Source organism: Lathamus discolor, chromosome 9, assembly GCF_037157495.1.
Source record: "Lathamus discolor isolate bLatDis1 chromosome 9, bLatDis1.hap1, whole genome shotgun sequence".
Taxonomy (NCBI): domain Eukaryota; kingdom Metazoa; phylum Chordata; class Aves; order Psittaciformes; family Psittacidae; genus Lathamus; species Lathamus discolor.
The window spans coordinates 15,966,442-15,993,496 of record NC_088892.1 but is presented as its reverse complement, the minus strand read 5'-3'; the positions used below and the strand labels follow the sequence as shown (position 1 = coordinate 15,993,496).

The 27,055-nt window shown below is 47.6% G+C and overlaps 1 protein-coding gene across 4 annotated transcripts in view; it reads right to left on the bottom strand.

Annotated features, from left to right (window-relative positions):
* Positions 1-307: 307 nt before the first annotated feature.
* Positions 308-27,055, bottom strand: part of GAB3 (GRB2 associated binding protein 3) — a 64,130-nt gene continuing 37,382 nt past the window's right edge. Inside the window, exons 2-11 of one of the 4 annotated variants that reach the window (XR_010614860.1) lie at positions 20,953-21,256; positions 14,943-15,159; positions 14,029-14,507; positions 11,634-11,689; positions 10,298-10,553; positions 9,060-9,141; positions 7,313-7,415; positions 5,956-6,069; positions 3,610-4,985; positions 308-3,436 (exon numbers count right to left, since the gene is read on the bottom strand). Coding sequence is in view for 3 of the 4 variants with exons in the window: in XM_065689535.1 (XP_065545607.1) it covers positions 4,869-4,985; positions 5,956-6,069; positions 7,313-7,415; positions 9,060-9,141; positions 10,298-10,553; positions 11,634-11,689; positions 14,029-14,507; positions 14,943-15,159; positions 20,953-21,256 (1,728 nt within the window). In the remaining variant the exon portion in view is untranslated. Of the gene's footprint in view, positions 4,986-5,955; positions 6,070-7,312; positions 7,416-9,059; positions 9,142-10,297; positions 10,554-11,633; positions 11,690-14,028; positions 14,508-14,942; positions 15,160-20,952; positions 21,257-21,405; positions 21,472-27,055 lie in introns of those variants that run through there. The other 3 variants (XM_065689537.1, XM_065689535.1, XM_065689536.1) reach the window with 3 other exon arrangements.

Genomic DNA, 27,055 nt, shown 5'->3' with positions numbered 1-27,055 from the left:
TTGCTGGGTAGCAGCTAGGCTGGCTCAGCTCTGCTCCGTGGACTGCCTCCTTTCACCTGCCCCAGGAGGTGCCGACATAAGCCCAGGTCAGAACCTCATCCTGGTTTGTCAAGTCACCTGCAAACACTCTTCCTGACATGCAGGTGTATGACATTCACTGGCAAACTTGTTTGAATGTGCATCCAAACAGTTTATGTGACCAAGTCACAGCCTAATAAGAGATTTAGGAAATGGAAAAAGCATTGAATGAAATGTGTAGTTTCCCCCATGAGTACCTTTGCTTTTCAAACTAATTAAAGCTCACAGCTACATTTTATATTAATTTATTAGAAAAAAGATACACAGTTTAATGTGCAAATATATACAACAAACATTACAATGAAACATGAGGAAGGCGAGCTCCTTCCCTCTATCAGTGACTTACTCCTTTGTAACAGAGATGACTGTTTAATGCTTCCCCACAGATTTACAAATACAAAAAATGTATAATGCTTCATCTGCACAAGACAAAAGTTTCTTTTGATTTGAACAAAAAATATTCTGGCTTTGCCATGGCAAAAGTCTGCTATTTTGGTGGCTTTTTTGTTTGTTTTCTTCTTAAAAACCTGAGCAAGATTTGCGGAACAGGGGAACAAAGGGAAGGCATTGCCCTGTGCCTCATTCTCATCACAGCACCCTATGGTCTTTGAATTCCTAAACCACTGACCATTCAAGTGAATGCAACTCCAAAGTCTACGTCTATAATGCAACTAGTGACATGGAAGGGAGAGAGCGCTGCCATTGGCAAAAGTGAGCTGGGTGATAACACTGGGCTCGAGTTCAATGGTGATTTCTCAAGGAAAGTATTCCTATCTGTCAGTAAGGAATTTTATGCTGCCTCCTGCAAGAAAGGAATTATAACTGGAAAGTGCAGTTCTGACCTGAAAGCACATGATTCTTGGATCCTGCTATGCCTTGCTCAAATGTGCGATGACTGAAAGAGTGCAGAACAAGGCCATATTAAACCCAAACAGAGTAAAGACCTTGAGAGTGTGTGTAACTCCCAGTAAGCACTGAAATCCTTCTTGCTCCACAGAGGAAGTTCAGACCAGATTGATTTCTTTGTGATTCTTTAGGATTTCAAGCAGATGTTTAACGCAGGCTGTTGCTATATTCAGTGGCCACAGACAATGTAAGTAAGAGATCCATCTCACCCTGCTCTCCTCCCTCCCGTGCTGGGATGCGGGCATACCAGCTCACCCACCAGCTGTGGGGGAATCCAGCTGATCACCCTGACAGCAACCGCAGGACTGACTTGGGTTTTTCCATGTTGTCCTGCATCCGAGCATCATCTGACAACTCCACAGAATGACATTTCCAATTAAGCAAAAGCTTTTCTGCTCATTTGGTGCTTCATTTCAAAGGAGAAACCCCAGCACTGCTGGACAAGGCACTACAAGTTCTGAGCTGTGCAATGCCAGTCCTTCCCAGCAGACAAGGGTTTCCTCAGGGTCCACTGGCTACCCCACCCTCATTTAGGTGCAGAGCCTCTCTCTCCATCAGCTCTCATGATACTTTTTGAAGAAATACATACAAATAATGACAGAGCAGACACACAAAAAAGCAGACTCCACCAGGAGTGTGCCTGCCCGACCCGAGCCAAAAGGTACAGCTTTAGACTACATTTTCAGACATGATGCTGTGAAAAGCTGACTCAGTTTCCAGGTGCTCTCACAGGTTTTCCTTCCTCTTTGGCCAAGGGCTCAGTGTTTAAGAACAGACTTACTGAAGCAGGGACTCCTTTTTGCTCTGTAACATCACTCCTCTGCTACCTACAAGTTCCAGGGGCACTGCAGCCCATGGGGATGTCAGGCGCTGCCGTGGCTCCATTCACACCAAAATCCTTCACGATGGGGTGGCCACCCAGCAGATTTGGCCTTTGCCACTCTCCCACCATCCTCCTTCCCTAAAGTATTGTGGAATTTGACTAAAGCAAAAGAAAAAAAGCATTGGGGGAGCACTGCTCTGCTTCCAAACCCTTTTTTGAGGGTACTTTTTTAATTGCTCCTGTTTTGTGTGTTGTGCTTACACAAGAATGCAGGGCACAGGCCCTGGAGCAGAGGGTAAAATAGACCTTTCATGAAAAGAGGGAATAACCCCCAAACCTAGCTTTTAGTTTAGAAGCAAAAGTTAGGAACCAGTGAGCAGCATCTCATCAGGATAAGAGTGCACTGGGGGCAAGCAGGAGACACATGAAGTTGAACAGAGGCCATTCAGGTCCAAGAACAGACCCTGCCAAGCTATATGTTTATGTCCCTTTAAGGGAAAATCAAATATCAAAAGAGCTCTTTCTATCCTAGATTTCTGAACAATCCCTTAACCAGGTTTTCCAAAGTTTAAGTGTTTGTACAATAAACTGGAACAACAAGCTCGTCAGTGCTCCCCAGTAATGTGGTGGTTTTGCACTTCACAAGGTTTTCTGACAGCATGATAAACTTTCCAATCAAACAGGAGCTGATTTGCTTGTTATTGCAACCTGCATCGGAGGCTGCCATCCCACCGCTTGGCAATTCAGGGTCTGTGGCAGCATAGCATAATTTTCCCTGTCCTTTTTGAGTGCTTTTTGTCCCCTCTATCTTAGCTGGTCTTTTAACTCTTTCAGTCCTGCAGCATGCACCAGAAGCTTTCAGCAACGTGTATTACTAGCACACCTTGAAGGCAAGGCAACTCTTTGGAGCAGGAAGGCGAACACCTCCGTCACTGTGGCCCTTCCTCACTTCCCCTCCAGCAGCTCTGCAGAGGCGCAGTTCTCCGCCGCCTCTCCCCAAACCCACTTCCCGTGTAGCAGTACCACACCCAGGGAAGGCTGCTCAGAGCTCTCCTAAAGCAGGTTTAAAACAGAACAGCTGGGTTTTCACAAGGCAGATTTTGCACCAGACCGACAGGATTTATATGGAGAAGTCTGAATTCTTCTCAAAACTTTTATGAGCATTAACTTTCATTTTAGAGCTTTGGGGAGGGGAGGGGAGGGGAGGAAAGGGGGGAAACAGAGTAGAAAGAGCAGGTCAGCTATCTGCAGTATAAACACCATTTATCCAAGCAGCTCTAGTCCAGGACACTTTAAGTCCACAGGCCTGGGTGCCCAGTTTGCCCCAGAGTCAATAAAGGCGCTGGTGAACCTCATTGTTCTCACAGGGTAAGCTAATAAGAGCCTGGTCACCAGGGATCCCCAGCTTTGCGTTTGTGCTAAAGCAGCAGCGAGACTTGCAAGCACTTCAGCTCTCTTGAGGTAGGAGAAAAACGGTGTTTCTGTCAGCGACGCTGCCTCTCCCAGCAGGACGTGTGACTCGGACGTGTCTCTCAGCCTCCCAGAGGGCTCACAGGGCTGAAGCAGAATGGGTGCAAGGAGGACAGCAAGCAGGAGCCTGTGGTTTCTGCGGTGACATTTCCACAACCTCTGTTTGGTAAATCAGCATTTTTGGGATGTCAGATTACAGTAACACATGTGGCAGCGACAGGCACGTCAAGGGAGGCCAGGGACTGGGCACTGTCAAAGAGGAAATCTTGCGCAAGATCCTAGCTGTCTGTGGGTACTGACAGGATCAGACTCTTATGGCTAGTGGGACTTACCTACACGAGCAAAGCCTGTGCAATCAAATCCAGTGTGGGTCACCCAGCAGTACTGCGGGCTTCCATGGACCAGGTGCCTGTGAACCACCTTAAGATGAAATTTGCAGCCAAGCTTTTAAGTTAAGTATGTTATAAACTATACACATATGTGATCCTGAGATAGCGCCTGTAACAAGTCCCAAGGTAGATAAGCTTCCTGAATCCAGAGGTCCTCATGCTGCATAAGCGCATTGTTTTATGCTGGCAGGCCTGCTGGCCTCTCTTGGACAGCACTGCACTTCCTCATTCTCTTTTTTTTTTGGGGGTGGGTCTAGTGAAACAATCAGTTTGAGGGCTGCTACCAGCAATTCCAATGGCATTTCTTCTGCAGTTCAGATGAAAGCATTCTTGATCCTTTGCCAGTTTTCCCAAGACTTGCAGAAACAGGCTCACAGCTTCCCTTTCTATTTTTTGGCCAGCCAAGAGCTGTGTGCCTGCAGCCTCCTGCTAGAGGAGCAGCTGTGCTGTGCTGTGCCGAAGATGCTCCTCAAGACAGGGGAGAAAACACCAGTAGGGATCAGACAGAAAGGCAACAAGTATGAGCCACAACAGAGAGAAACTTAACATGATGACCGTCGTCCAGAGGGTCAAAGACCATGAGTTCCAGTCCCGTTGGTACATAGTCCTGTTCTGAGTTTCTGACAGCATCAGCTCAGAGTCAGACCCCTTAAACCCAGGGGAAAAATATTTTCCAAAATTCTCTTTGCTTAAGAACTGTATATTCAAAAAGTCCTTTTTATTGTTTCAGTATTTTAGCCCTTAGTTAATTAGTCACCAATACCTGCCAGATGCCCACTGCCGTAAAAGCACTCTGAGCACCTGCAGTGCTTGTAGGAATATCAAAAAATAGCTTTAGCAACTAGGAATTATGCAACAGAGGGAGAAGGCAGGACTAACTAGATTAATGCAACATGTAGTGGATTTGTTAACATTAAGTGTATGACTCGTCGCAGAATCATGCCAGAAAATGGTACCATGTAGCTTACTGGTAAGGGCAGTAAAAAGGGTAATGCATTACTTAATCATCAGTGAACCACTCACTCATTCAACATACTATTTCCAGCTGAAATCAAAGGTTTCCATTAAAAATGCCATTCCTCTACAGAGTGTAACATCTCACAACTCTCTCTGCCTTTGAACTCTACTGTGATAGCTGCTTCATTAACTTTGTGGTTCCAGTGCAAAAAAACCACCCTCTCCAGATCCCAGATCATCTTCTTTTAGACTTTCGATTGCCTCTCATCTGTCCATTCCTGCTTAGTGTTCTGTAAAGCTTGAGTCTTCTGTTCATCTACCTGGACATAGTCCACTCTCTGCTCTTCAGAGAGAAATGGTTTCTGTGGGAGAGAGTTAAAACCAACGTATCAATTTTAGGGTTGAAAAGGGATGCTAGTGAAACTTGTCTTGATTTTCTGTTTTCCCTTTCCCTTGTTCCTTGATTGCTTCGCTTCACCTTGAAGCTTACAGTGACATCAGCTGACAAAAGCATTGCTTTACAGCCTGCTTTAGCTATAATTATCCATCTGTCAGCCTGTCACTCAGCCCAGCACAGCGAGCAAGGGAAACATGCTGTTCTGGCTATTTCCATGCAGACAATCATTCCCTTCTCATCTAAGTGATCCTGCTGCAGGGATAACCTAACTGCATTTTAACTACAGGGGGGGTTAAATAAGGAACTTTAGTAGTCTTTGCATCTAGAAGTATTAGCGGATTGGGAAAATGATGTAAAATGGCCCAAACCAACCACAGCTCATCACTTTGCAGTGGTACCTACCCACCTCCTGGGCAGGTTATAAGCTCTTTGGAAGAAGAAATGTATTTTCTCAGCATGGCTAAAGAAATTGAAATGCCTTTAGTGATGCAAGAATATAAGGATGTACATTTTGCCATGTTACAAGAGATGGTACAGTTTTACCTTGTGAACTTATCATGGGCTGTAACTTGTTACGGCAGAGAGACTGGGGGGAAAAATAGTAGGAAAGGGTTTGTGGAGACTTGATGAAAATGAAAGAGAAATGCCGAGATCCTGCAAGCACCAAGCAGCTTGTCCACAAGCCCTCATGGCTGCACGTCCCAGCACAGTCTCTGCTCTCTGCTCGTGTTAATGACCCCATGAGTCACGCTAAGGACACCTTGTTATCACTTTTATTACATTAATCTTGAGCCTGACACAAATGCAGTCAGCTGGAAACACAACTGACTTCATCATGGCACCTAGGGCACCTAACAGAGTGTGAATCTCAGTCTGATTTTCCTCCCAACAGACAAAAAGACAGGAGGCTGTGGGGTTTTTCAGATGTCTCATACCTTCTGTACAGGGGATGGGGAAGCAGAATTAAAATCCAATGCTAAGTAATCAAGGTTAGATTTCCTTGTCCATGGAAAAGCACCACTGTATGGAGATGTTGCCTGTCTGTGTTCCTGTCGGGAAAGAAGAGAAACACTTAAGGCTCTTAAAACATGATCCTAAAAGGAAGCAGGGCCACACTGTGAAGTGGAAGACTCATCTGGCAGAACGCAAATGAGGGGAGTCGGCACCCATGTAATTTTCTATGCCAAGGGTGCCATTTGGTAACTAACCACAGGGTAACATTGACTAATTGCAGGGTGGCATAAAGAAATGGTGAGAGCCTTTTTCTCCTGGGAATTATGGCAAAACAAGCAAACTGGGCTGACCTTCATACAATGTCACCAGGAAGGACTTGTGCCCAGTTTCTCACCCCAAGGCCATGGAAGGCTCAGATTTGCAAGGGTGCCCTCTTAATCATCGTTGTTCTATGAATTTGAAGAAACGGTGACAATTCTGTTCAAATCTAGGAACTGAAAATTAATCTCAGGAAAATCATAGATGATGGATGGATGGTTTCATCTGACTAGAAAAATCAAATGGGGAGTAGTTACAACTGGAACTGCCCTCCTGAGCAGACCTGGCTTTAGTAGAGGTGTGGTTAAAATTCGAGACTATGTTTCGTAGAGACTGTGGTCAGTTTTGCAATATGTTTCTATAGCCACTGCTGTTGAGCTTTGGCTCTGGAGCCAGATCTGTAGACACTGGCTCGGATCAAGGGATTTGTGATCTATTTCCACCTAAAATTCAAAGGAAACTGAGATTCTGGTCTTTTTGCAAGATACGGCTAAAGAGTGAATGAAGAAAAGGAAGCCACAAAGCCAGATGTTCTTCTTTCATGGGATGGGAAGTGGGGTTAGTGCCACCAGCCAAAGCAGAAGCAATAAGAGACTTTAATGGGAGTTCTGTTTCTGCACAATATTTGGTGTGTTCCTTTAGGAAGTGCACTAACGGCTTTCTGTCATTTCCTAGGAGACTTTGCGGGGCACACTTTTAAAAGGTGAAAAGATTTAATTTTCCTTTGCCTTAATGAGTTCTCATGTAAATATGGCTGATCCCTGTGATCTCTTGGAACTGCTCAGCAACATTCGTGGGCGAACAGCTGAGTTCTGCAGAGCAGAAGAAGGGCTCCCCTCATCTCTCCGTAAATTGGTCTCACTGTCTTTGCTTTAAAACCATTTCATCATTTTTTTAAAACACAGAAGGCAAAGGACAAACCTCCTCAACATTTTTTCTTAGAAAACAAACTTCTGCATTCTCCATCAATGTGACAGAGCAGAATAAAGCAAAGGATGGCTGTGTGAAAATGAAGATTACCATATGAATGTAACTTTCTTCCTCTTCTCCGGAAACTGAATTGGCAAATATTCTTGCTGAATTAATACCGTCTCTTTCTGGTGAGATAAAGCTCATTCGATTGCTATGAAGAAAAACACAGGAGAGGTTAAGGAAGCATCTTACAGATGCTCTGAAATGAAGCCAAAGCCTGACACAGTCCATATGGTGAATAAACTCACACTAACGCTGCAGCCTTTATGGAGAGGATGTCCAAAACCACTCCTTAGTTCTAGAAAAATTGTGCTATGTGGCTGTGTGTTGATTTTTTTCCCCTGGGATTTATGAAAGTTTGTCATCTCTCATATGACAGAAAGCATAAAACATTTGAGCAACCCAACAAGGGGCACAGAGACAGATATCATTCATTCAGGTAGTATATGCCAGGGGGGCAGTTGCTCAGTTGTGTGGGTATCCACATTTTGGAGACGGGTGTGAATTAATCAGCTACTGGAGGTGCATGCAGAGGAACTTTTCTGGCTTTGAACACAGTGTAAACACATGCTGCCTGTGCTATGGAGAGGGCTGCAACTCAGCCCTTGTACCAGGAAATCTCTCCCACTAACATAACTGCCAGAGGTATATCGTGAGTAAATTATTGCAGGCTAGCACAATGGAGTTAGTTGTTAGGAAATTAGATGGCCACTTTGTGCAGCATGAGCAGTATAATTCCTTTGCTTTATTAGTTCCGGGCATACTTCTTTTTTTAGTTTTGTTAATGTAAAACAGGCAAACTCCCTCCGAGCTCGTTATCCTTCAGCACTCTGCACTGTGTCAGCACTAATTAACCACAGTGCTCTGGCAGGGATGCTTGGGAGGCAGGCTACTGGGTTTCCCTAACAGGCAGCACACAGGACTGAAGGGCTTAACCACCTTTGGACTATACAGCTGAGAGAGGGGTCTGCAGTGGAAAACATCCATCTCATGTCCCTTTTGTCCTTCAAGTGACTACCTGAGGCAGGGCAGTGGAAATGCCTTGTCTGGCCCTTATGCTAGAAAGACTCCATGCTTCCCAGAGTGCCTGGGGTATGCAGAGAAGGCTGATGGGAATTCTGGCTTTTGCATGCAGCTGGCTCTCCTGTCTGCCTTTCCCCACACTGCCAAGATTCCCCCAGCCAGCAGGCTGTAGTCCTCCCCTACTCAGGAGCTCCCTGAAGACTGCCCTTGGCTCCCAACAGTGTCATCTGTTCATTGTACCTGGGCTTTGGGACCAAATGCATTTGTTTTACCCCACAACTAGTTTCCAGTAACAAAAGTAATAAAACAACAGATGAAGTCGGAATCGCTGTGCGGCAGCACAGAAGTCTACACCCAGGCTACAAGTCAGGCAGATCTTTATCTTATTTGGTTCTCCTTTGCTATATTAATTCTCAGGAACAAAAACAGCTCTATCACTTCAGAAAGAATAATCAAGGCATGTGAAGCTTTTACCTATTGCAGCAGTCGCACCAGAGTGCAGGCCAGCTGCAGTCTTTTTGAAAGGAACCTTCAAAACAGACTGAGCATCACTGCATGATGCTGAACGCCCTGGAGCTTCCCATTGTGAAAAGGAGCCTTGATTTTTACAGACAGCAAAAGCCTGGGGGATGCTGGAAGGAGCCCTGGGGAATTTTTGTTTGTGGACTTTGCCAGGAAACTCTTTCTTGTGGGATGTGATAAGCTATTTTTAACTACATTCCACAATGTTAATGCTTAAAAGATTGGAACAGCAGGTTTCTTGGTGACTTACTAAGGCACAGTCCACATCCTGGTCACAGCAGCATGCTCCCGGATTGTGGAGAGGTTCCTCAAGTCCAGAGGAGGTGGCCGTGCTGCAAGTAGATACAAAAGGAACTACATTTCCAATAGCAGAGCTGAAGAAAAGTACTGACTGTTCAGAAAAACACAGTTTTATATTAACAGTAAGAACCGAACAGAGTATTTCACAGACTATAATAGATATAACCAAGACAGAAATCAGTAACACATGATCTCTTTAGTCAGTGCTGGAGAGCAAAGTCCCTCATTTACCCTAAAATAACACAATAAATACAACAGACATAAGCAGAGCAAGTGCCCCACCAGGTCCATGGGCTTGCCTCAAATCTGCTCTGCGTATGCTGCCCTCAAGAGGAGCGGCCGGTTCAGCCTACAGGTAAAAACAGGTTTTGGGCTCTCTTCTAAACAAAAACATCCTCCACGTGGAGGATCATTCTTCTCACCAGTCAACGTCCATTTTCCACTCCATTCCCAAAACCCTCTAAGAAAGGACTTGAGCTTTGCTTCCTGGCAATGGTCTAGATTTCTGTCTCCACAGTATCATTTCCTGAACCAAATTCTGAGTAGCCCTATGGCTCTGCAGCCCAAAGAAGTTTAATACAGGCTAGGTTTAGGCAATTTCTCCAGTGCAAAGCTGAATTTTGTCCCCAGTATATCCTCTGGAAGTGCAACCCGGATTCTGGAGATGCCATGAAAAGCAGAAGTGGAAAATTACCATCAGTAAAAGCATCTGCAGGAAATTCCTAATTAAACAAGACAGCTGCATCTGCCCAATAGGGTTTCAACCAACAGCCCACACATCAAGTCTGAATATTTCAGTGTTTGGATGTTCTGTTCCTGGAAGGTCAGGGAGCTGGTGAGACAGCAGTACATGTACTTCTGAGCTGCAGGGTTTAATGTGCTGTCTCTCCAAGGCTATGTCCATTTGGTCATTTGCAGTCAGAGTGGACCTGAAGCCATGCACCATGCTAATGCAGTCAGCTGGTCTTTGACTGCAAACACAGGCATGGACACTCTTCCCATGCTCACAAACAACCCTGCAGAGTCACCCCATGTTACAGTACTGTAAGGCACTTACACAGCAATTCAATCCCTCTTCTAGAGCAGGAAGCCCTTCAAAATACCTCCAGGGCACTACCAAAGGAGGCCACCCCTGTCCCTGCTATCAGGCTCCCTTGGCTGCCAATTGCACTTTAGGTCTGGGCTTACATTTCCTACGAGGCTTGAGGTCTCTGTTCACTGGAGGGGGCTCCAGGTCCGAGGGAAGCTCAGGTAAGGGGCTGGTGAGTTTTTCAGTGCTGACGACGGGGAAGGTAAACGTGGCAGAGCCAGGGCTCATGGGGATGTAGCCATCAGGTGAACAGTCAGAGCCAGGCGCAGAGGGAGAGGTGCTGGGGCGCATGGGCACGTAGCTGTCTTCTGTGCTGTCTGAAGCAGTCGAGTAGAGCGGGGAGAACCGACAGGGCTTCAGAACCAAAGGAGGAAAAGAAACTGGTCAACAAATGAACAGCTAAACCCCTGCAAGTTGGCAAGAGATCTGAGCCCAAGGCCAGTCCTGACATGAGAGGCTCAAGCTGGAAAGACACAAGACAAATGTCAAATGTGCGAGTTTAAATGAACACTCCAGCTCTGAAGAAGTCCACTTCTGAGCTTTACAAGTCACTGCTGGAAACTAGAGCCAAACCTATTGGTGACTTCAGTAGGTTAAATCCTCCATTCAGTGAGGCTTCTCTTGCCTTTCCCAGCAGTAATTCTGATCTCTAAAATGAAGGAGGCTCCCACGTACAAAAAAACATGTGAAAGGAGAACATACGATGAACTAGATCTTTGCAGACGTGGAAGCAGAGAGAGCAGACACAGACCTACAAGTTGCTTCTGATAGCTGAGAGTAAACACTAGAAATTCATTTAATGTAAGTTAGTGCTGGCTATCAGAAGAGTACCTGATTACAAACCTTTCAAGCTTTCAAAGGAGAGAAAATGTGTGTTGCCCACCACCAGAGCTTACGTATAAGCAGCAAAAAAACAAGACCTACACAGAAGACAGTATCCAGCACCAGGCAGAAGACTGGCTATGGGATGTGTAATGGTGCTACCTATAACCATGGCTGTCAAAGGCAAAGTCAGGAAGCTTGGTCTAACAAGAGTCCTGAATCACAGGTGCTTCGTGAGCCGAGACACTTAAAGAAGAGATACCCCTCAGGATCATGAAGTGATAGCCTTCTTCAGACCCTTTTTTTTCAACAGATAAGCAGTGTTCTCAAGTGCTCTGTGTCAACAGTTTAATTCTTGAGGCTACTGCTACCCTTTTTCATAATAAACCTGGCTTCATCTGCTTTAAAACCAGTCTGTTCAGGATTTTGGCCTCCCTTTCTTCTCAAAGGCTTTCTATGGCCATGAAGCAGCAGCACAGAAGTTGCCCAAAGCCAAGTGCTTCTTCCGCTGAGCACAGGAGAGGACTGACTGGATATTGGAATGTGACATGATTCACTTTCTGAAGTCTGTCCTGTGCCACTCTTTTAAATTTACGCAAGCAGAGTACTTACCAAATTTAAGCTAAGCCTCTTATCCCGACTTCTTAAGGAGCCGCCTTCCATATCTGCTGCAAGGGAAAAATGAAAGTGATTAAAAATGTGGTAAGGCAGTGGAACCGTACAGAGATAATGCTGGAGTAAAGCAAATGGCTCCAATATAACCAGAATTTCATAAAGATTCCATAACTCCTAGTATTTACCCTAAATGAGGAAATCCAATAACACTTAAGACCAGAACTAACTCAGTAGCATTTCAAAAGTGATTATGTCTATTTTAAGAATGATGAAACCAAGGAACATGCTCATGGACAATCCAGGTATAACTTACACTTCCTGTAACACAAGCAGTTGGGGAAAGACTGGTGTGGTGTGGAGAGCAAGCAAAGGGTTCATGGGAGAACCTAATGGTGAGCGAGAAACTCTTTGTCACCCAGAAATTCTGATGTGGTACAAGTGGCTCAAGCTGATGGGGATCAAACGGCCAAAGGTCACCAGTGTGTCCCCTTGTGCAGGCTGGCCTTTGTCTTGCTGTAAGTCAATTTTAATTTTAAAGCAAATGGCAAAACCCCTAAAATCCAGAATTTGGTGCATAGATCATCAACAGCGGGAGATGCTTACAACTGCCATTCTTTTTGGGAAAGGATTTTCTGTGCAGAAAAGAGCTTTTCTGTGAGAATGCATTAAACCCTGCAACCATGCTAACCCAGTCCCTGCTCTTATGGTGATGCCAATACTGCACTGCAATTTTGTGTTGGTATCAGCATAAAAGGCCAAGGTGCTAAACAAGAACAAAGCAATACTGTTAGTGCAGATACACATTCAGAGACAGTCACTGTCCTGGGACAGCTACATTTATTTATTAGTTTGGCAAAAAGACATTGAGGCACAACACTCCAGCAGATGCCAGGATACAGGTGCCTTACACTTATACAGCTCGCTCCCCTTCATGGCACTGCAATCAGCATACACTGCCTTTGCACTGGATTCATCACATCTGTTCAGCTTTTACAGATTGCCAAGGGCAAAACATGAAGTAAATAACTGAAGTGGGCTCACTCGGGGAGCTGGTGAGGAGCAGCTGCTTTCTCCCTGTTCCTTGATTCTGATCTTTCTTGTTAAGCACATTTTGATTCAGTTTAACCTTTCAAATAGTTTCAGCTGCACTTAGGGTTAGAACAAATAGCAGCACTTATTAATTCATTGCTGCCCCCTGTCAGGCAGAGATAACCTTGCAGCGCTGTAGCAGAACATGACATTTGGCCACTTAATCCTCTTAAAAACATTTGGTTGTGAGCTGGGCTGGGGGAACGTTAACTGTTTCACACACACTGGTGTTAGCAGAGCAGCACCTTTTGGGGAGCAACCAAAAGTAACTGATAAGTAAGAATACCAATTCCTCTGATGGGTGTTTCGTCAGAAGCCTTCCAAGAATTGTTTGTACACTGATAAACAGGCTGGGCAGAGGTCTCCTTGCTTTAGCTTCTGAGCTTTAAGAGCAAGATCAAATGGTTCAACAGTCAAACTACAGGAATCTTAAGGACACTTGTCCTTAAAAACCTACATTTTCTTCCTTGTCAAAAATACCCCATCACTACAAAATACTTGATTTCCACCCAGGTATTCTAGCTGCCTCCCTCTGTTCTCTTTATTCTGTGGCTCCACAAAATAAGACTTTCTCATATTGTGTATGCTGGGTTTTTACACCTTGATGTTCTGTTTTTTGACTTATTTCTGTTTGTCATGATGGTGTTTCCAGAACAAGTCACCTCACTCAGAGCAGAACTTGCTTTGCAGCACAGCCTCAGTCTGCAGCGGGTTTTCAGGCTACCCTGTCTGAAGTGCAAGGACAGAGTGGGATTTACTCAAGGACAGAGTCCCTGGTTGCACTGGGATTACATCCCATCCCCAGTGTCTCCCTGGCTTCCTGTTCTTTACCCTAAGCTGCATAAAGACATGCTGCTGTTATGGAAAGTACTGGAAGTAGGGGAGCAGCACAGCTACAAAGGTATTTCCCATCTACAAGCCCACATTTTGACCTGCATAAACAGAGAGTTTGGCATTGCCTGATTCAGTGGCTGGCTTTTAAGTTTTGTTTCTCTACTGCTTTCTTTTCTGGAGAGGGAGGGGGCGTAGAAAATTGTCAAGCCATGAGGCACCCTGAATTGATCACAGCCAAATTGCTGCCCATGTATATACACACTGAGGGGGCTTTTATAGAGCAGCAGCTGAATGTGAGGGACAGGTCTGACATAGTTTGAAACAAGCATTTCAGGTAGCTTTGGGTGCTGTACGATTTCACAGTGGGGAGGACAGGAAGGCACAAACTGGAGGTGGGCACCGCTCTGTGCCCAGGGGCAGCTCCGTCCCTCACCGGTCCTGCTTCTCTGGCTCTCAGAAATGCACTCACCTTTCCAGTTCCTCACGTTGTCTAAGCTGGACAAGGAGATCCTCCGGGGCACCAGAGCAACCTGAGCCCTACAGATCCCTGCGTGGCCGTTCTGGAGGGCTGCACCACCAACCTCTTCCCCTCTCCTGTCTGAGAAGTGGGTTGGCTTGGGCGGTCGCGGTGGAGGGGTGTTGGAGAGGACGTCCAGCTGGGTCACACCGTAGGGCAACATGCTTTGGCTCTTCTCGATCTGAAAGGTTGGAGTCAGCGGTGTCCCCAGCAGTGGAGAAGAGGAGGAAATGTCACTGGGTGGCCCATTAACGTCTATGTTCCTTGGCACGGTGCTGGGATTGGCCAGCGGGGCCCCATCCTGGTGCACAGTGCCTGCGCTGGATGGCTGTACAAGGTATAAGGAGGGCTGGGACTGCAAGGAGTCGACAAAAACATCGTCTGATGAGGTTTGCTCCAGAGATCTGTCTGAATTCGACCAGCTGTCACACCTGCACAGAGACAGAGGTCAGGACCTGTGCTTTCCTTTTCTCCTGGCTGCAACTGAGTAAGCATACAGCAAAAATGAAAACAACCCCATAGCTCAGGACTAAAACTGTCCCTTCCCTATGGTTGTGCAAGTTCTCCCTGAGTTGGATTGGGGCACTTTGTGGAGCACCTTGGGCAGCAGCCAGCAAAACGGGCATCTGGAGGGAGGCTGTATGTGAGCTTGCCAGCCACCCACCCAGGAAAGCGACAGCACCAACATACGATGCTTGACTGATAATCTGTGCTATGAAAAAAACCCTGTGAATTGGATTAGGCTGATGGTCCCCTGTTGTGCCCAGGAGCCTACCCCAAATGGCAGGGCTCAAGGACCAGTTTGTCCCAGTTTCCCAGGGCATCACTGGGCAGGCAGAGGTGGCTCTGGCAGAGCCCCGACCTACCTGTTGTGGCTGAGCTTGCCCGACTCGCAGTTGGAGAGGAAGAGGTAGTCGGGGAGGAAGACCGACCCCGACTCACTGGGGGTCTCCTCCGCAGCAGACGCATCAGCAGCAGCGTGGTCCACTGAGAAGGAGGGGTCGGCGATGCGGGAGGCGTGGGTAGAGGTGGCTGGTGATGGCTGCGGGGATGAGGTCGTGTGAGACAGGCTCTCCACTGAACCTGCAATGGGAATGGATGGCCCCAGGTGAGGGACAGCTCTGGATCACCCTGGCCACTGCCAGCTGCCAAATCGAGGAGCTGCAGAAGGTGCAGACCCACCTTGCTCTGGGGTCTCCTACTCCTGCAGAGTTGTAGCATCCCTACTGCAGACAGTAATGAAGACAACCTCTTCTGAGGAGAGTGCTGGGGCACAGCAGTATTTTTGGGACCTAATGCAAATATTCATGTCCAACAATTCAAATTAAATGTGACAAGGGAAAGGACTGATTTCTTCCCACTTTCTTCGTCTCAGTGGACAAAAGTGAGCTTTGCAGCTCGTGGGGTAGCTGTATTTGTTGCACCTCTGAACTTGTCTGCAAACTCCTTACGCATGTCTAGATCAGACATGAAAGCCATGAGAGCTGTGGTGTGGCTGCCATTGCCCAGTTGGCTTGCTGGTTCTGCTGGGAAAAGGGACGCTGTTTCTAGAGGCTACGAGGCTCAGGGGAGCCTGTGCTCAGTGGCAGAGCACTCCAGTCCTCCCAGCACAGAGAGGGGTGGTGGAGGGCAATGTAGCAGATTTGGGCTGCAGACAGCAGGGCTGGCCCAGGCTGCACAGAGCTGGCTGACTGCTTAGCCCTGCGTCCACCTCCAGCCACCATGGCCATCCTTCACTGGCAGCACACAGCTGAGGCACTCGTGCCCGTTTGTCCCAGTCATTGCCTAGCAGCAGAGACAAGTCTTATTCTGTTGCTCTCAAGCCTCCATCCCTGCTGGAGAGCTGGGGCGGCTGAGCAGAAGGGATGAAGGAGTCTTGGCACTGTACTGGGTTATTGCAGTTACTTCTTAACCCTGGGAGGTGCTAGGTGTGCAACCAGGTCAGGAGAGATGGAGGGGGCTGCCAAGGCTTGGGGGGTTAGGCAATAACATCACTAAGTGCAAACAAAACCCTCTAATGACCCTGGTTTCCACACCAGCCACCATGGGCTTCAACCAGGCCTATTGATGATCTCGGTGAGAACAGTAAACCAGCAGATTTTCCTTCTCTCTGCTCTACCCCACACCTCACTCCTTTAAAGCAGGGAGGGAGCTGCCTCTTTCCTTCCCATCAACCAGTATTGACTCACTGATGCTTCCTCCTGTTAAGTTTCAAGGTCTGGTGCAGTGGTGGACCTCCTGTCAGCAAAGCACATAAGCAAGTGCTTAAATTGGTGATGAGACATTGGCACAGGGTGCCCAGAGAAGCTGTGGCTGCCCCATCCTTGGCAGTGTTCAAGGCCAGGTTGGACAGGGCTTGGAGCAACCTGCTCTAGTGGAAGGTGTCCCTACCTACGGCAGGGGGTTGGAACTGGATGAGCTTTAGGTTGTTTCCAACCCAAACCATTCTGTGATTCTCTTATCTGCTTAAGTTTGAGCAGGTGCTTATAGCAGCAGGATTTCACCAGTGAGCATCTGGAAGGAATGGTTTTTATGGAGTTTCACATTTGCAAAGCAGAGCTGAGAGCTGCAGCCTTCCCATCTGAAACATGACTTTTCTCTTGTTCATTGTGCTGGCTCAGACAGCAACTCTGCTTTCAAATCTTGGACTCAGGAGCTGTCTTGCAAGCTGAGGATGATCAAATATGCACCGGAGAACTCCATAGGGATCTCAGAGAAGCATGTTCACGTCACCATCTGACCACATATTTAAAAAATCCCAACGACAACCAACAACTAAAATCTGCCACAATGCATAAGAAAGAAATTAATGACATTCTGGATTATTAGCACAAGAGAACAAACAGGCCTGAACTCCATCTGGTACTCACAGGGTTTAGCCACAGATTATCCCATCAGGAAAGGCTGTGAGCTGCAGACCACATGGCAAGTGTTGTGAGCAGGAGGGAGGGATGGGGACAGCACAGCCCTGCCCTTTTCTGACCTTCGGGGGCTCAGGGACCTGCAGCCAGCTCCTAACAGACTGTCCCTGTCCCTGCCAGCTCTGCTGGTAACCGAATCAGCACGCATTAAAGTTGTACAGTGACAGCAGCTGGGTAGGATAAATTATGCATGGCCACTTTCAACAGTGAGAAGGCAGAGAATAGGTCTGGTGCCTGCCCTCGCCTTTGCCAGAGACACAGCGGGGGGCTTCAGCTGCCAAAATAACTGCTTCAGTGGGTATTAACCCAAAAGATCTCTGCCCTGCATTGATGCCAGGGCCATTGCTTGGAGGAACAAAAGGCTTCTCCCTACTGCTACAGACCCCAGCCCACTCCCCCACAATTGCTATGGTGCAGCAGCAGTGTAGGGACACAGTGAATCAGGGGGGTCCTGCTCACAGCAACCGCCCATCAGGCTGCATGGCCATACCAAGGCCACAGGAATGCCACCCACCCCCCTGGCCAGGGGCCAGAGCCTGAGATTAAAGAGCAGCCTTGAGTCTGTGTAGCTGGAAAGGGATTTTCTTCTGACCAGGGTGGAGTACGGAGGGAGTAGCCCCAGTGTTTGTCCTCCAGCATCTCCCATGGGCTGGGAGGAGCTGTCACACCTCCCCTGAGCTCCTGCACAAGAGCCAGGCGCTGCCATGAGCCAGCCTGCCAGGACACTGCCTGTCCCTCTCTGTCTCTGTGTGGAGAGGGAAATGATGTGAAGATGCTCGGGAGAAGGCATGCTTGCAAGGAGAGTACAGTCCCTCCAGGTAGCCCCTCAGTGCTGTGGTCCTGCCTCCCCTTGCTCCCACCACACTGCCCTGGCCGGGGAGATGCTCCCCAGTGTGGCTGCAGCAAGGTCCCGAAGAACCAAACCATCCGCATGCCATGGCAGGGTCTGTGCACACTGGCAAAAAAACCAAATGGGAGACATTTAAGGAGGCAAAGAAACCACCAGAGGAGCTGGCAGAAAGGAAAAAGGTCCCAGCAGTGGGCAAGGATGGATATGAACAAGGATGAACAACTCTCACAGCAGTTTCTCCAGTGGAAAGGTGCTATACTGCATTGTGCCAATCAATCATGATTTCAGCTTGAATATGGGATAAAGCATGCCCATGATGCCACCTCATTTCATCCCCTCCCCTGCCCGGTCTCTTGGCCCAGGTGTCCTCTCAATCCTCTGCATGGCCATAGGTCCATTGTGCAGAACAACTGCTCTTTTGGGAGCCTTCACCAGAGGTGGAAGCAAGATCTGACATAGAACTGGTAGGAAAACAGCGAGGGAGAGGCCTCTTCCTCCCTCCCCAAGGTGCCAGCTCCCCCGTCATTTTCAGCACAGCCAGCACGGTTCTGTGTGGCAGCGAGTGCTGCAGCGCGCTGATTGCTGCTGGCAGGTCCTTCCTGACAGCCGCCCTCCCAGGTGCTTCCTGACATCTGCCTGCCGCTCGCATGTCTCAGCTGTCCTCTCCTGTTGACGAGAACACTGTCCTTTAGCCACAGTTTTGCGAGCTTTGGGCTGCAACTGGCTGCTTGCATGTCAGCCCCGACGCCCCTGATGACAAGGGCCTGGCTGTTGATCCAGCTTCTTTGCTGCTGGAAGGGCCTAACCAGGAACAATGGGATGGTGTTTAAAGCTGAGTCATGGAGTGAACCTGTGGCTGTGATTTCTGTGCAGGTTTTGGCCTCGAAGTCACAGCAAATTTTTGGAGATGCAAGGATTAAGAGTGATTGATTTCATAATATAATATTGGCTTTGAGATTTATTTTAATATACAGAACTGCTTATTAAAATTCCCTGCAATTGATGTGTCTTTCTTTTGATGATTCATTTCAGGGACTATTATTTTTTAACACAGTATCGTTCGAGTCAAAAAAGCATATGGCATTTAACAGAGCTTTTCTCTTCTTATGTTAATTTTGAAGGGTAATTTGTTTAAACCTACAGGCTCTTGAGGGATTTAGATGCTTCCAAAAAGCCGAAGCAATTAGCAACTGAAATGTGGTGTGCAACCTGTGGAACTGTGCAGATCTAAACTGGAGGGTCTGAATGTGCCCTGCAGCCTGACCTGAACACCAGACCTGACCTCAGCAGCATGGACTGCAGGATAAATAGAAGACCTTATGAGCTACTCACCATTAGAGATACAGTAAGTGCATGTCTGGAAGCTTAGCTTATGCCATCTGTCATGAGGGCTGTAAGTTCAGGAGCCAGACTTTATACCGAGCCAAGGCTCTGCAGTGCACTCTTTGATGGGAGACGAATACACTGTGTAACACTGAGTATTGCCCACCTGTAAGTCTTACAAGCACTGTAGCAGCATAACAGAATAAACATTTCCCAGTATAAATGCATCCTTGCTGGGATGGGCGCTGTGGCAGATAGCCTCTGTCACAGATCACATCTGCCTACACACATCCTCACAGCTTGCACACACATCTGAGACACAAATACTACTTTTCTCTCCTCTGTTTTGCATGGACAGACTTACCTTAATTTCAGAATAATTGGTAAAGTAATATATAAAATAATATTGCATCAGAAGTAGCAATGCAAGAGCAACAGCTCAGCAAGGACAGATCTGTAGGAAGGGGGTTACTGAATAGCCCAAATTATATCCAAACTGCAAAGGGCTATTGACTCCAATCCCTCAAAGCTACCAGCTCTAGTTCGCTAGTTGCATTCAGGAGTGGTTCGTACTGGCACATAAAAATATGTCAGCATGTTTTCCTGGTGGTTTCTAAAGGGAATGGGAACAGAGCACACAACACATTTACAGCAAGACCACTGCAGTGCACTTTTGACTCCCACTTCCTCTCAGAATAAACTACTGAAGAGAAGATTAAAAGAAAGCCAAGAACTAGGATAGGTTAAACCAAAACACCTCGCCATAGACTTCTGTTCCTTTTCAAATTACAAGGTAATGGTATAGCTACACGGCAGCTGCAGACACCGGGAGCAGTTTGAGAACAGCAGCACAGGGACCATGCCACACTGTGATACCCCCAAACATATTGCTGCCCTTGGGATCGGGTCCCTCCATCACCACCCTTTTCTGCTCTTGCGCTGCCTTCTGACTCACTTCCTAAGAAGCTCTCAAATTGCTGCTGTATCTGCCCCTTGGAAATGTCAAGGGGAAGACAGATTACTGTTATCTGAGCCTGATTGTCTCATTTGTAAGGTAAGTTAATGATGATACAGGTCCTGACTTTAATTACTGGCTACATCCATCTTGGAGCAGTTAATTCTTGGAAGCTTTCCAAGAAATTCACCCTACTGAGTACATACAGGTGTAGGTCCTGGCAAAACGAGCTGAATTTATGCTTCCCTGGCAGGACCATCTCTGAAGTCCAGACACACACTTCCAACACTCTCCTGTCCTTTGCCTTTTCTTTATTTTTAATACTCATTAAAAGCCTAAGACAGCTCAGTGTTTTTGTCATTGATTTATGTGTGTGCATATACACCCAGGCCTGTGCACATTCCACATCCAGCAAAGCCTGAGAAAATGTGAGTTTTGCAGGGCCCCTTCCTGGAACAGGTGTCTTACATTAACCAAACTAAATAAATATGGGACATGTAGTGAAATAAATGGCCCCAGAAGATAACAGTCAGCTTTTCACATAAACAGTACCTTTTCTTATTAAGGACCTGCTGTTGTTCTAGCGGGAATTGCTTCATTAAAATGAGACCAAGTGGCCAGCTATTAAGTGTATCCAGTGGTAGTGAGATCCCTGATAGCTTTCAAATCAGGGTTTAGCAGCATCTCAGTGCTCTGTGAAGCCATAGGAAACAAAGTCCCACATCACCTTGCCCAGCCCAACAAGGTCCATGCTTCCTTTCACACCGTGTGCTGCTGTGGCGAGCCCCTGGTCATCTTCCCAACCCCCAAGACGAGCATGATCCTACCTGTGCCATCTTCTAGATGTCCAAAGTTACAGATCTGGCTGATGTTGTGCACCCAGATCTGCATCTCCTCCTCGGTTTTGGCTACCAGGTAGAAGGTGCGGTAAGTGGTTCTCACAATGAAGACAAAGTTGTTCTGAAATTCCTTCTTGATGAAGTTGGGCCCCGAGTGCTTCAGCACTTCACACTCATTGAGGTCGATGATCCTAATGGGCTTTTTGGAGTGGTTGTTTCTGTAGTACTCCAGCACATCAGGGTTTCCACTCATGCGGCCTCTGCGCAGCACAAACCAGCGCTTCCGCCATGCCTGCGAATGGCAAAAACAGGGTCCTTTTAGTGCCAGCCACATAATACATCAATCAGCACACACATGCTCGTTCTCTTTTAGGCTTTACAGCTGTTTTGATAAGCTGGCCAAAAAGCCACTTAGATATGAAGTGCTTGCTATCAGCTTACATTTGTGATAGGAAAAAAGGCAAAGTGTTGTCCCTTTGGAGGTCAATAGGAGCAGCACTTCTCCCCTCTTCTCATCCTTAGCCTGCCAGCATGGTATAATCAAAACCCAGTACTTCACCATCTCCTCTATGGTGTTACAATCTCACCTAGAAGAGATTGTAACACGTTTTTCTTCCTGAAAACACCTAGGACTGCACCCTGTGCTGCAGTACACAAGGTAATGACCTATGCAGCTTCACTCCTACTGCTTTCAGTGCCAATAAAAAGCTGTTAATGAGCTGCCAGTTACTTCTGAAAGCCCAGAACAAACCTTAAGGGAGTTGTAGTGCTAAGAAGTTAAACAGAAAACTCCCAAACCTTACAGAAGCACATGATCTATGCAGGCACTACTTCAAGTGACCGTCAACTCCAAGCAAACATGGTAAGCATTGATACCTTTTAGACCCCTGTGACTGAAGGTATGGGTCCCATACAGGTTTAGAGGAAGTCCTGGCAGGACTAAGATGCAGCATCACTTTACAAAGCTTCTAGAAACAAAATAACCTATTTTTCCTTTTTTTGCTCAGCAGCTGGTTTTGTCCACCAACAGTGTAAGCGCCTCTGTGTTGATTACAGCCGTCACCAACGCACCTACTCCAAGGGCTGGAAGAAATCCACCCTGTGCTCTGCTCCACAGGGAATAGCTAAAATAAGACATCAGGAGCTTTCCCCTTACCAAGGTCCATACAGCCTGTGTTGGATAGAGTCATGCCCAAACCAGAAAGACTAAAGGGGCTGAAGCTAAGGCTGCAGCTGCCCCAGCTCTGATGGCAGAAAGGTGCCCAAGTGCACTGCCGAAGTGCTTGCAATAACTTGGGCACTATGGCCACTGGCTGCTTCAGTTGCTTTTCCACAAGTTTAAAGTTCATTAGAGGAACATCTGAACAACCACCACCACAACCGCCCTACCTGAATGTTATTCTTCACAAAATGACATGTCACAGCGATGTAAATCTGATGATGGCTTGTGTTTGAGTTAAAAATCATGCTCCTTTTCAAAGAGTGGATCTGTCTGTCACTTCAAAGACAGCCAACCATTTGGTTTTAAGGCAAAATAACTGAGTTCAGGATGTTTTCACTGAGCTGTAAGCATCCTTGCTGGCCCAGTTCAGGATGAATACAGGCACCAGAGATTTTGCTGACACTGAGCTCCTATGGGCATGGTTATAGTTAATGATCAACAAAAAATAGCAACAAACATTTGTCAAGAAAAAGTTGGAGGTTTTTTTGTTTCCTATTCAGAAGAGACTTGCTTCAGTGCAGCTTTCCACAGTCTGTCACCCAAACATGCATCTAGGAGTCAGTCTGCTCAGCCTGGCAGCACCTTAATCTAGCTTGAAAGCAAAAAAAAAAAAGTCTTTGAGAACAATATACAGGGAGCAAAGAATGAAATATCATAGAGGGAGCTCTTGCAAGGCTGATCAAGCACATACCCCCTGTGTAAAGGAGGGGTTTTCAGAGAGGGGGGACACCTCAGGAATAAACAGGAAGCAGAGGTAAGGTGCAAAGTGCATTGCACAAAGAAAACGAAGTCTTGCCCTCATGACCTCTTAAGGTTTGAAAGTGATTTGGTCTCTGCTGAAAGTAGCTTGCGATAAGAGATCACCGAGATCTCAGACAAGGCTCCTGGGGTGGGAGCCAGGGAAAAAGAAAAAAGAACACCCCCCACCCCCAAAGGAAATAGAAACAAAGGAAAAATGTTCAATGGAGGAAACACTTTCCTGACTAGCAAGCTCCAGCAGCGGAACACAGCCCAGCAGGTATCTCATATATACAGCCTTAGAAAGAGTCCACATCTCTGCCTTCTGCAATCCAAGTGCCGCACAGTAAATGCTTAATGCACACCTCACAGACACACCAGAACAGAAAGGTCACAATCCCTAACAAACTCTCACAAAAGAGAAACTCTACAGGAGGCGTGAGCCAAACAAGACCTGCTCCTTTGGCTCTCAAAGAAGCAGGCTACCAGGGTAGAGAGAGAAAAGCACTATGAAATCTCCCAAGGACTGCAAGACCACTTCTCACTCCTTTCCCTGCAGCTTAAATACCTGGCTCCTTCTGATGGAAATTGGAGGAAATCTCCTGCAAATGGGCAAGCTGAGGACAGGGGGGATGAGAGCAGCTGGGGTCACCCTGCCTATGTGACACCCATGCAGCTGTGGGGAGCTGAGCCCTGGAGGCTGGGGCCAGCTTAGGGCTACTGCTAGTGGCTGTACAACACCCTTAGGCAGGATGGCCCAGTACCTGTCCCCATTTCCTTAGCATTTTAATCTTCATGAGTGTACAGGGGGCTGGAGCTTCTGCACAACCTGGGCAGCTGGTGAGAGGAGAGAGAAAACTGCAGCTGTGCTTTGTGGAGACATCCCTCTTTTTGGAGGGTCAGGCTGGCTTTGGCATGGTGTGAGTGGCTGCAGCTCTGCTGCTTTTGGTCCCGTGCTAGCCAAGAAGCTGCCTGCTGACCTGTTTCCCTGCAGATACACAATTTGATCAGGCTTATCAGCTGGCTGGCGCTGTGAGACTGGAGATGGAGAGGTGCCCGGTCAGTGCAGCTCGTGATGGGAGAGGAGAGCAGCCGAGGCTCAGTGAGAAAACACTGTCACGGCTCGGCAGCCGTGACAACTGGGCTGAGGGGAAGGAATGCCAGATAGCTGCCCAGATCTGCACTGCCCTTGGGAAGGGTGGGCCTCTCTGCTCCATCTCCTGCACTGCCGCCCTCACAGCATTCCCTGAGCTCGTGGTGTGCCCTGTGCAGCCAGCCAGCCCTGTCCTGCTGCTAACAGTGCTTTTTTCTCCTGGGAGTAGCACATGAGCTGTAGGCAACACGCAGGAAGGTGGGGGTGAGAGGGACAGAGGAACTGCCCTTTGGAGATACTGTCAGCCCGGACAAGCTAACAGCCCTTGGCTGCCACTGTTCACTGCCCCGGATATCAACATGCTCTGCACCCAAGGGTGATATCTCACTGTGAGCTGCAGGGACTGAAGCAAACACCCTGCCTGTGCCACTGACCTGGTGCTGGACCTGGAGCTGAGGGGAGGGAGAGGCGCCGAGAGACAGCAGCCTTTAAATAGGCACAGCCTGAGTCAGCAGCACAGTGAATCAGCACTCACAGGCTCCGGGCTCAAAGACAAGCATTCAGCCCCTCGTGAAACCAGTGCTGGTGCCATGACAGGACGATGGTCTATGGTGGGCTTGCCCGCTGCCTTGTGCCCACACTGCTCCTTGCCTGCCACCCAAGGGAGTAAAACCACAGGACATCATCTCATCCCACACCGAGAAAGGGGAGCACTGCAGCCAGATGCTCCAGCACCCAGCCTTGCTGGGGCACGGGCAGACCAGCACCAAGAAGGGGGTAGGAGAGTGGGAGGGGATGGGACCAGATCTTGCCTGGGTGCTTTCTCTTAATACCAGCTTCATTGTACCACCAGACATATCCAGTCTTGTCACTGTCTCTCCCCAGTGGCTCACTTCCATTAGGAAACTTTCAATGATATGTGCCTTTACTCACAAAACATTCTTGCTTATCCTGAAATGCTGTGTGTACAATGTGCCAGGGTTTTGAGACACTCTCAGCTTGCCTGCAAATGGACACGAGCAGGTTTGACACTGCTGATAGACAGGACTCGCCCTGCTCCATGGCATAGGCAAAGCAGGGGTTTTGTCACACCTTTCAGCATGAGGCTTTTATCTCCAAGAGCTGAACACCCTCGCCTCATTTTCCTGGCATTTGCCTGTGGAAATTTGCCCCAGGGAAAGGGATGCAGCACACTAGAGGCACTGGGATCTCAGCTGTGGCAGGCCTTGGCCACACAAGATGCTGGCAGCAGCTTCTAGCTCATGGGGACCCAGGCAGCTCCTGTACTATGCTCTGCTGTATGGGGGGCTGGGGGTCCCCAGCCCAGGCCAGAGGTAAAGAGGGTGCCCAGCACCCCTCTGCGAGGCAGGCAGTCATGCTCTACAGCAGCTCCTCCCCAGTGCAATTACCATCATGACCCACAGCAGCTCCTTTCCAGTGCAGTTACCATCTAATTTAGGCAAGGTTGGATGGGGCTTTGAGCAACCTGCTCTAGTAGAAAGTGTCTCTGCCCGTGGCAGGGGGTTGGAACTGGATGAGCCTTAAAGTCCCTTCCAACCCAAACCATTCCATGATTCTATGGTTTGCCAGTGACAAGACTGCCTCCTCCTTCCCTGTTACAGCTTTTCCCACCATCCCGGTTTTTCTGTCTTTGCGGCATTAACTATGCCCACACGATGGGGGCATAGGGCAGGATATGGCATGTTACAGTCAGTATCACCATGAGCCTTGCATAGAGGTCCAGTTCCTGTGTTCTGTGGGGTGCTGGTGTCAGGCTAGAGAGCACCTTCTAGATCCTGCAGTGGCTCGAGCCAGCATGAGGAGCCAGCATGGCCAGAGTGGTGGGGCTATGGAGAGAAGGGTGTTATTCCAGCTCATCAGAGCCAATGGTATCTGACAATAGTTAGTCTGGAGCTGCACATGCTGCCAAATTTATGAGAGAATTTGGCTCAGTTTAAGGGTGAAAGATTGCACTCCCATGGTTAAGTAACCTATATACTTAAATAGGAACCAATTCTTGGGATTCAGCCTAGGCTCCTCACTTGCACTAGGGAAAGGATCTACATGTCATGAAGAAATATTACACTTACATGTGGGCCTCTTGAAATTAGTTCCTTCTTGAAGAAGGAATGATACGATGATGATACGTCTACATGTCCTCTGAAGCTTTGCTGGCACTAGAGAGAAGGCTTTATCAGGAAAGCACAACTGTGATCAGACAAGAGCCAGCATAAATCTAGAACAATTTTCATCTGCCCTTCATAAGTGGAATAGTTTAGTGCCAAAAGGAAGAAAGAATTTGCAGCAGCGCTGGTTGGACGCCAGCATGTTGTTTTGTGCAACACGAGCTAACAGTGTTTTTGTCTCTTGCTCCTGAATTTTTCACTTTGGGAATTCCAGGGCCACTTCTGAAGGGAAGAGGAATAGTTCTGTTTCCATTTCAGTGGGGTGTCTAAGAAAGGGATCACTACTTCCACAATCTGTCTCTGCTTCTGCTGAGTAAGTGGTGTGAGGTTTAAAAAGGGCTGCTAGTACATGTGAACGTTTGCAGTGTCAGATAAAGCAGGGTGTGAGCAAAACCTATTATGTGCGGAGAAAACAGCTGGCTGGTAAACAAGGCCAGGATGAGAGGTGGCTGATGTTTAGCCAAGGATCTTCATCACTTACCTCCTGTCTGAGCATCATGTTTTCAGTTGTATGTACAAAACATCCAGTATCTGACATCTAAATAATTAATTACAGCACATACCAGCTAAATGAGTTAAATTGGCCTGAAATACAGCTTGTCCTGTGGGGGGTTGATTTTTTTCTGGTTTCAATAACAAAACAGGGAATAGCCAACAAACTTGAAATTCTTTACCAGCTAAATTAGTGCTCACAACTCCCCCATGAGGATAATCTTCATGTTACAGAACACAGAGCAGGGGACAGCCAAGGGAAGCAAGGAGGAACAGCGGATGTGGACTGATTCCTCGCCTGCCTGGCGGCCTTGCAGCCGTTCTTCTGGGCAAAGGGCATGTGCTCGTCCCCAGGCCTGC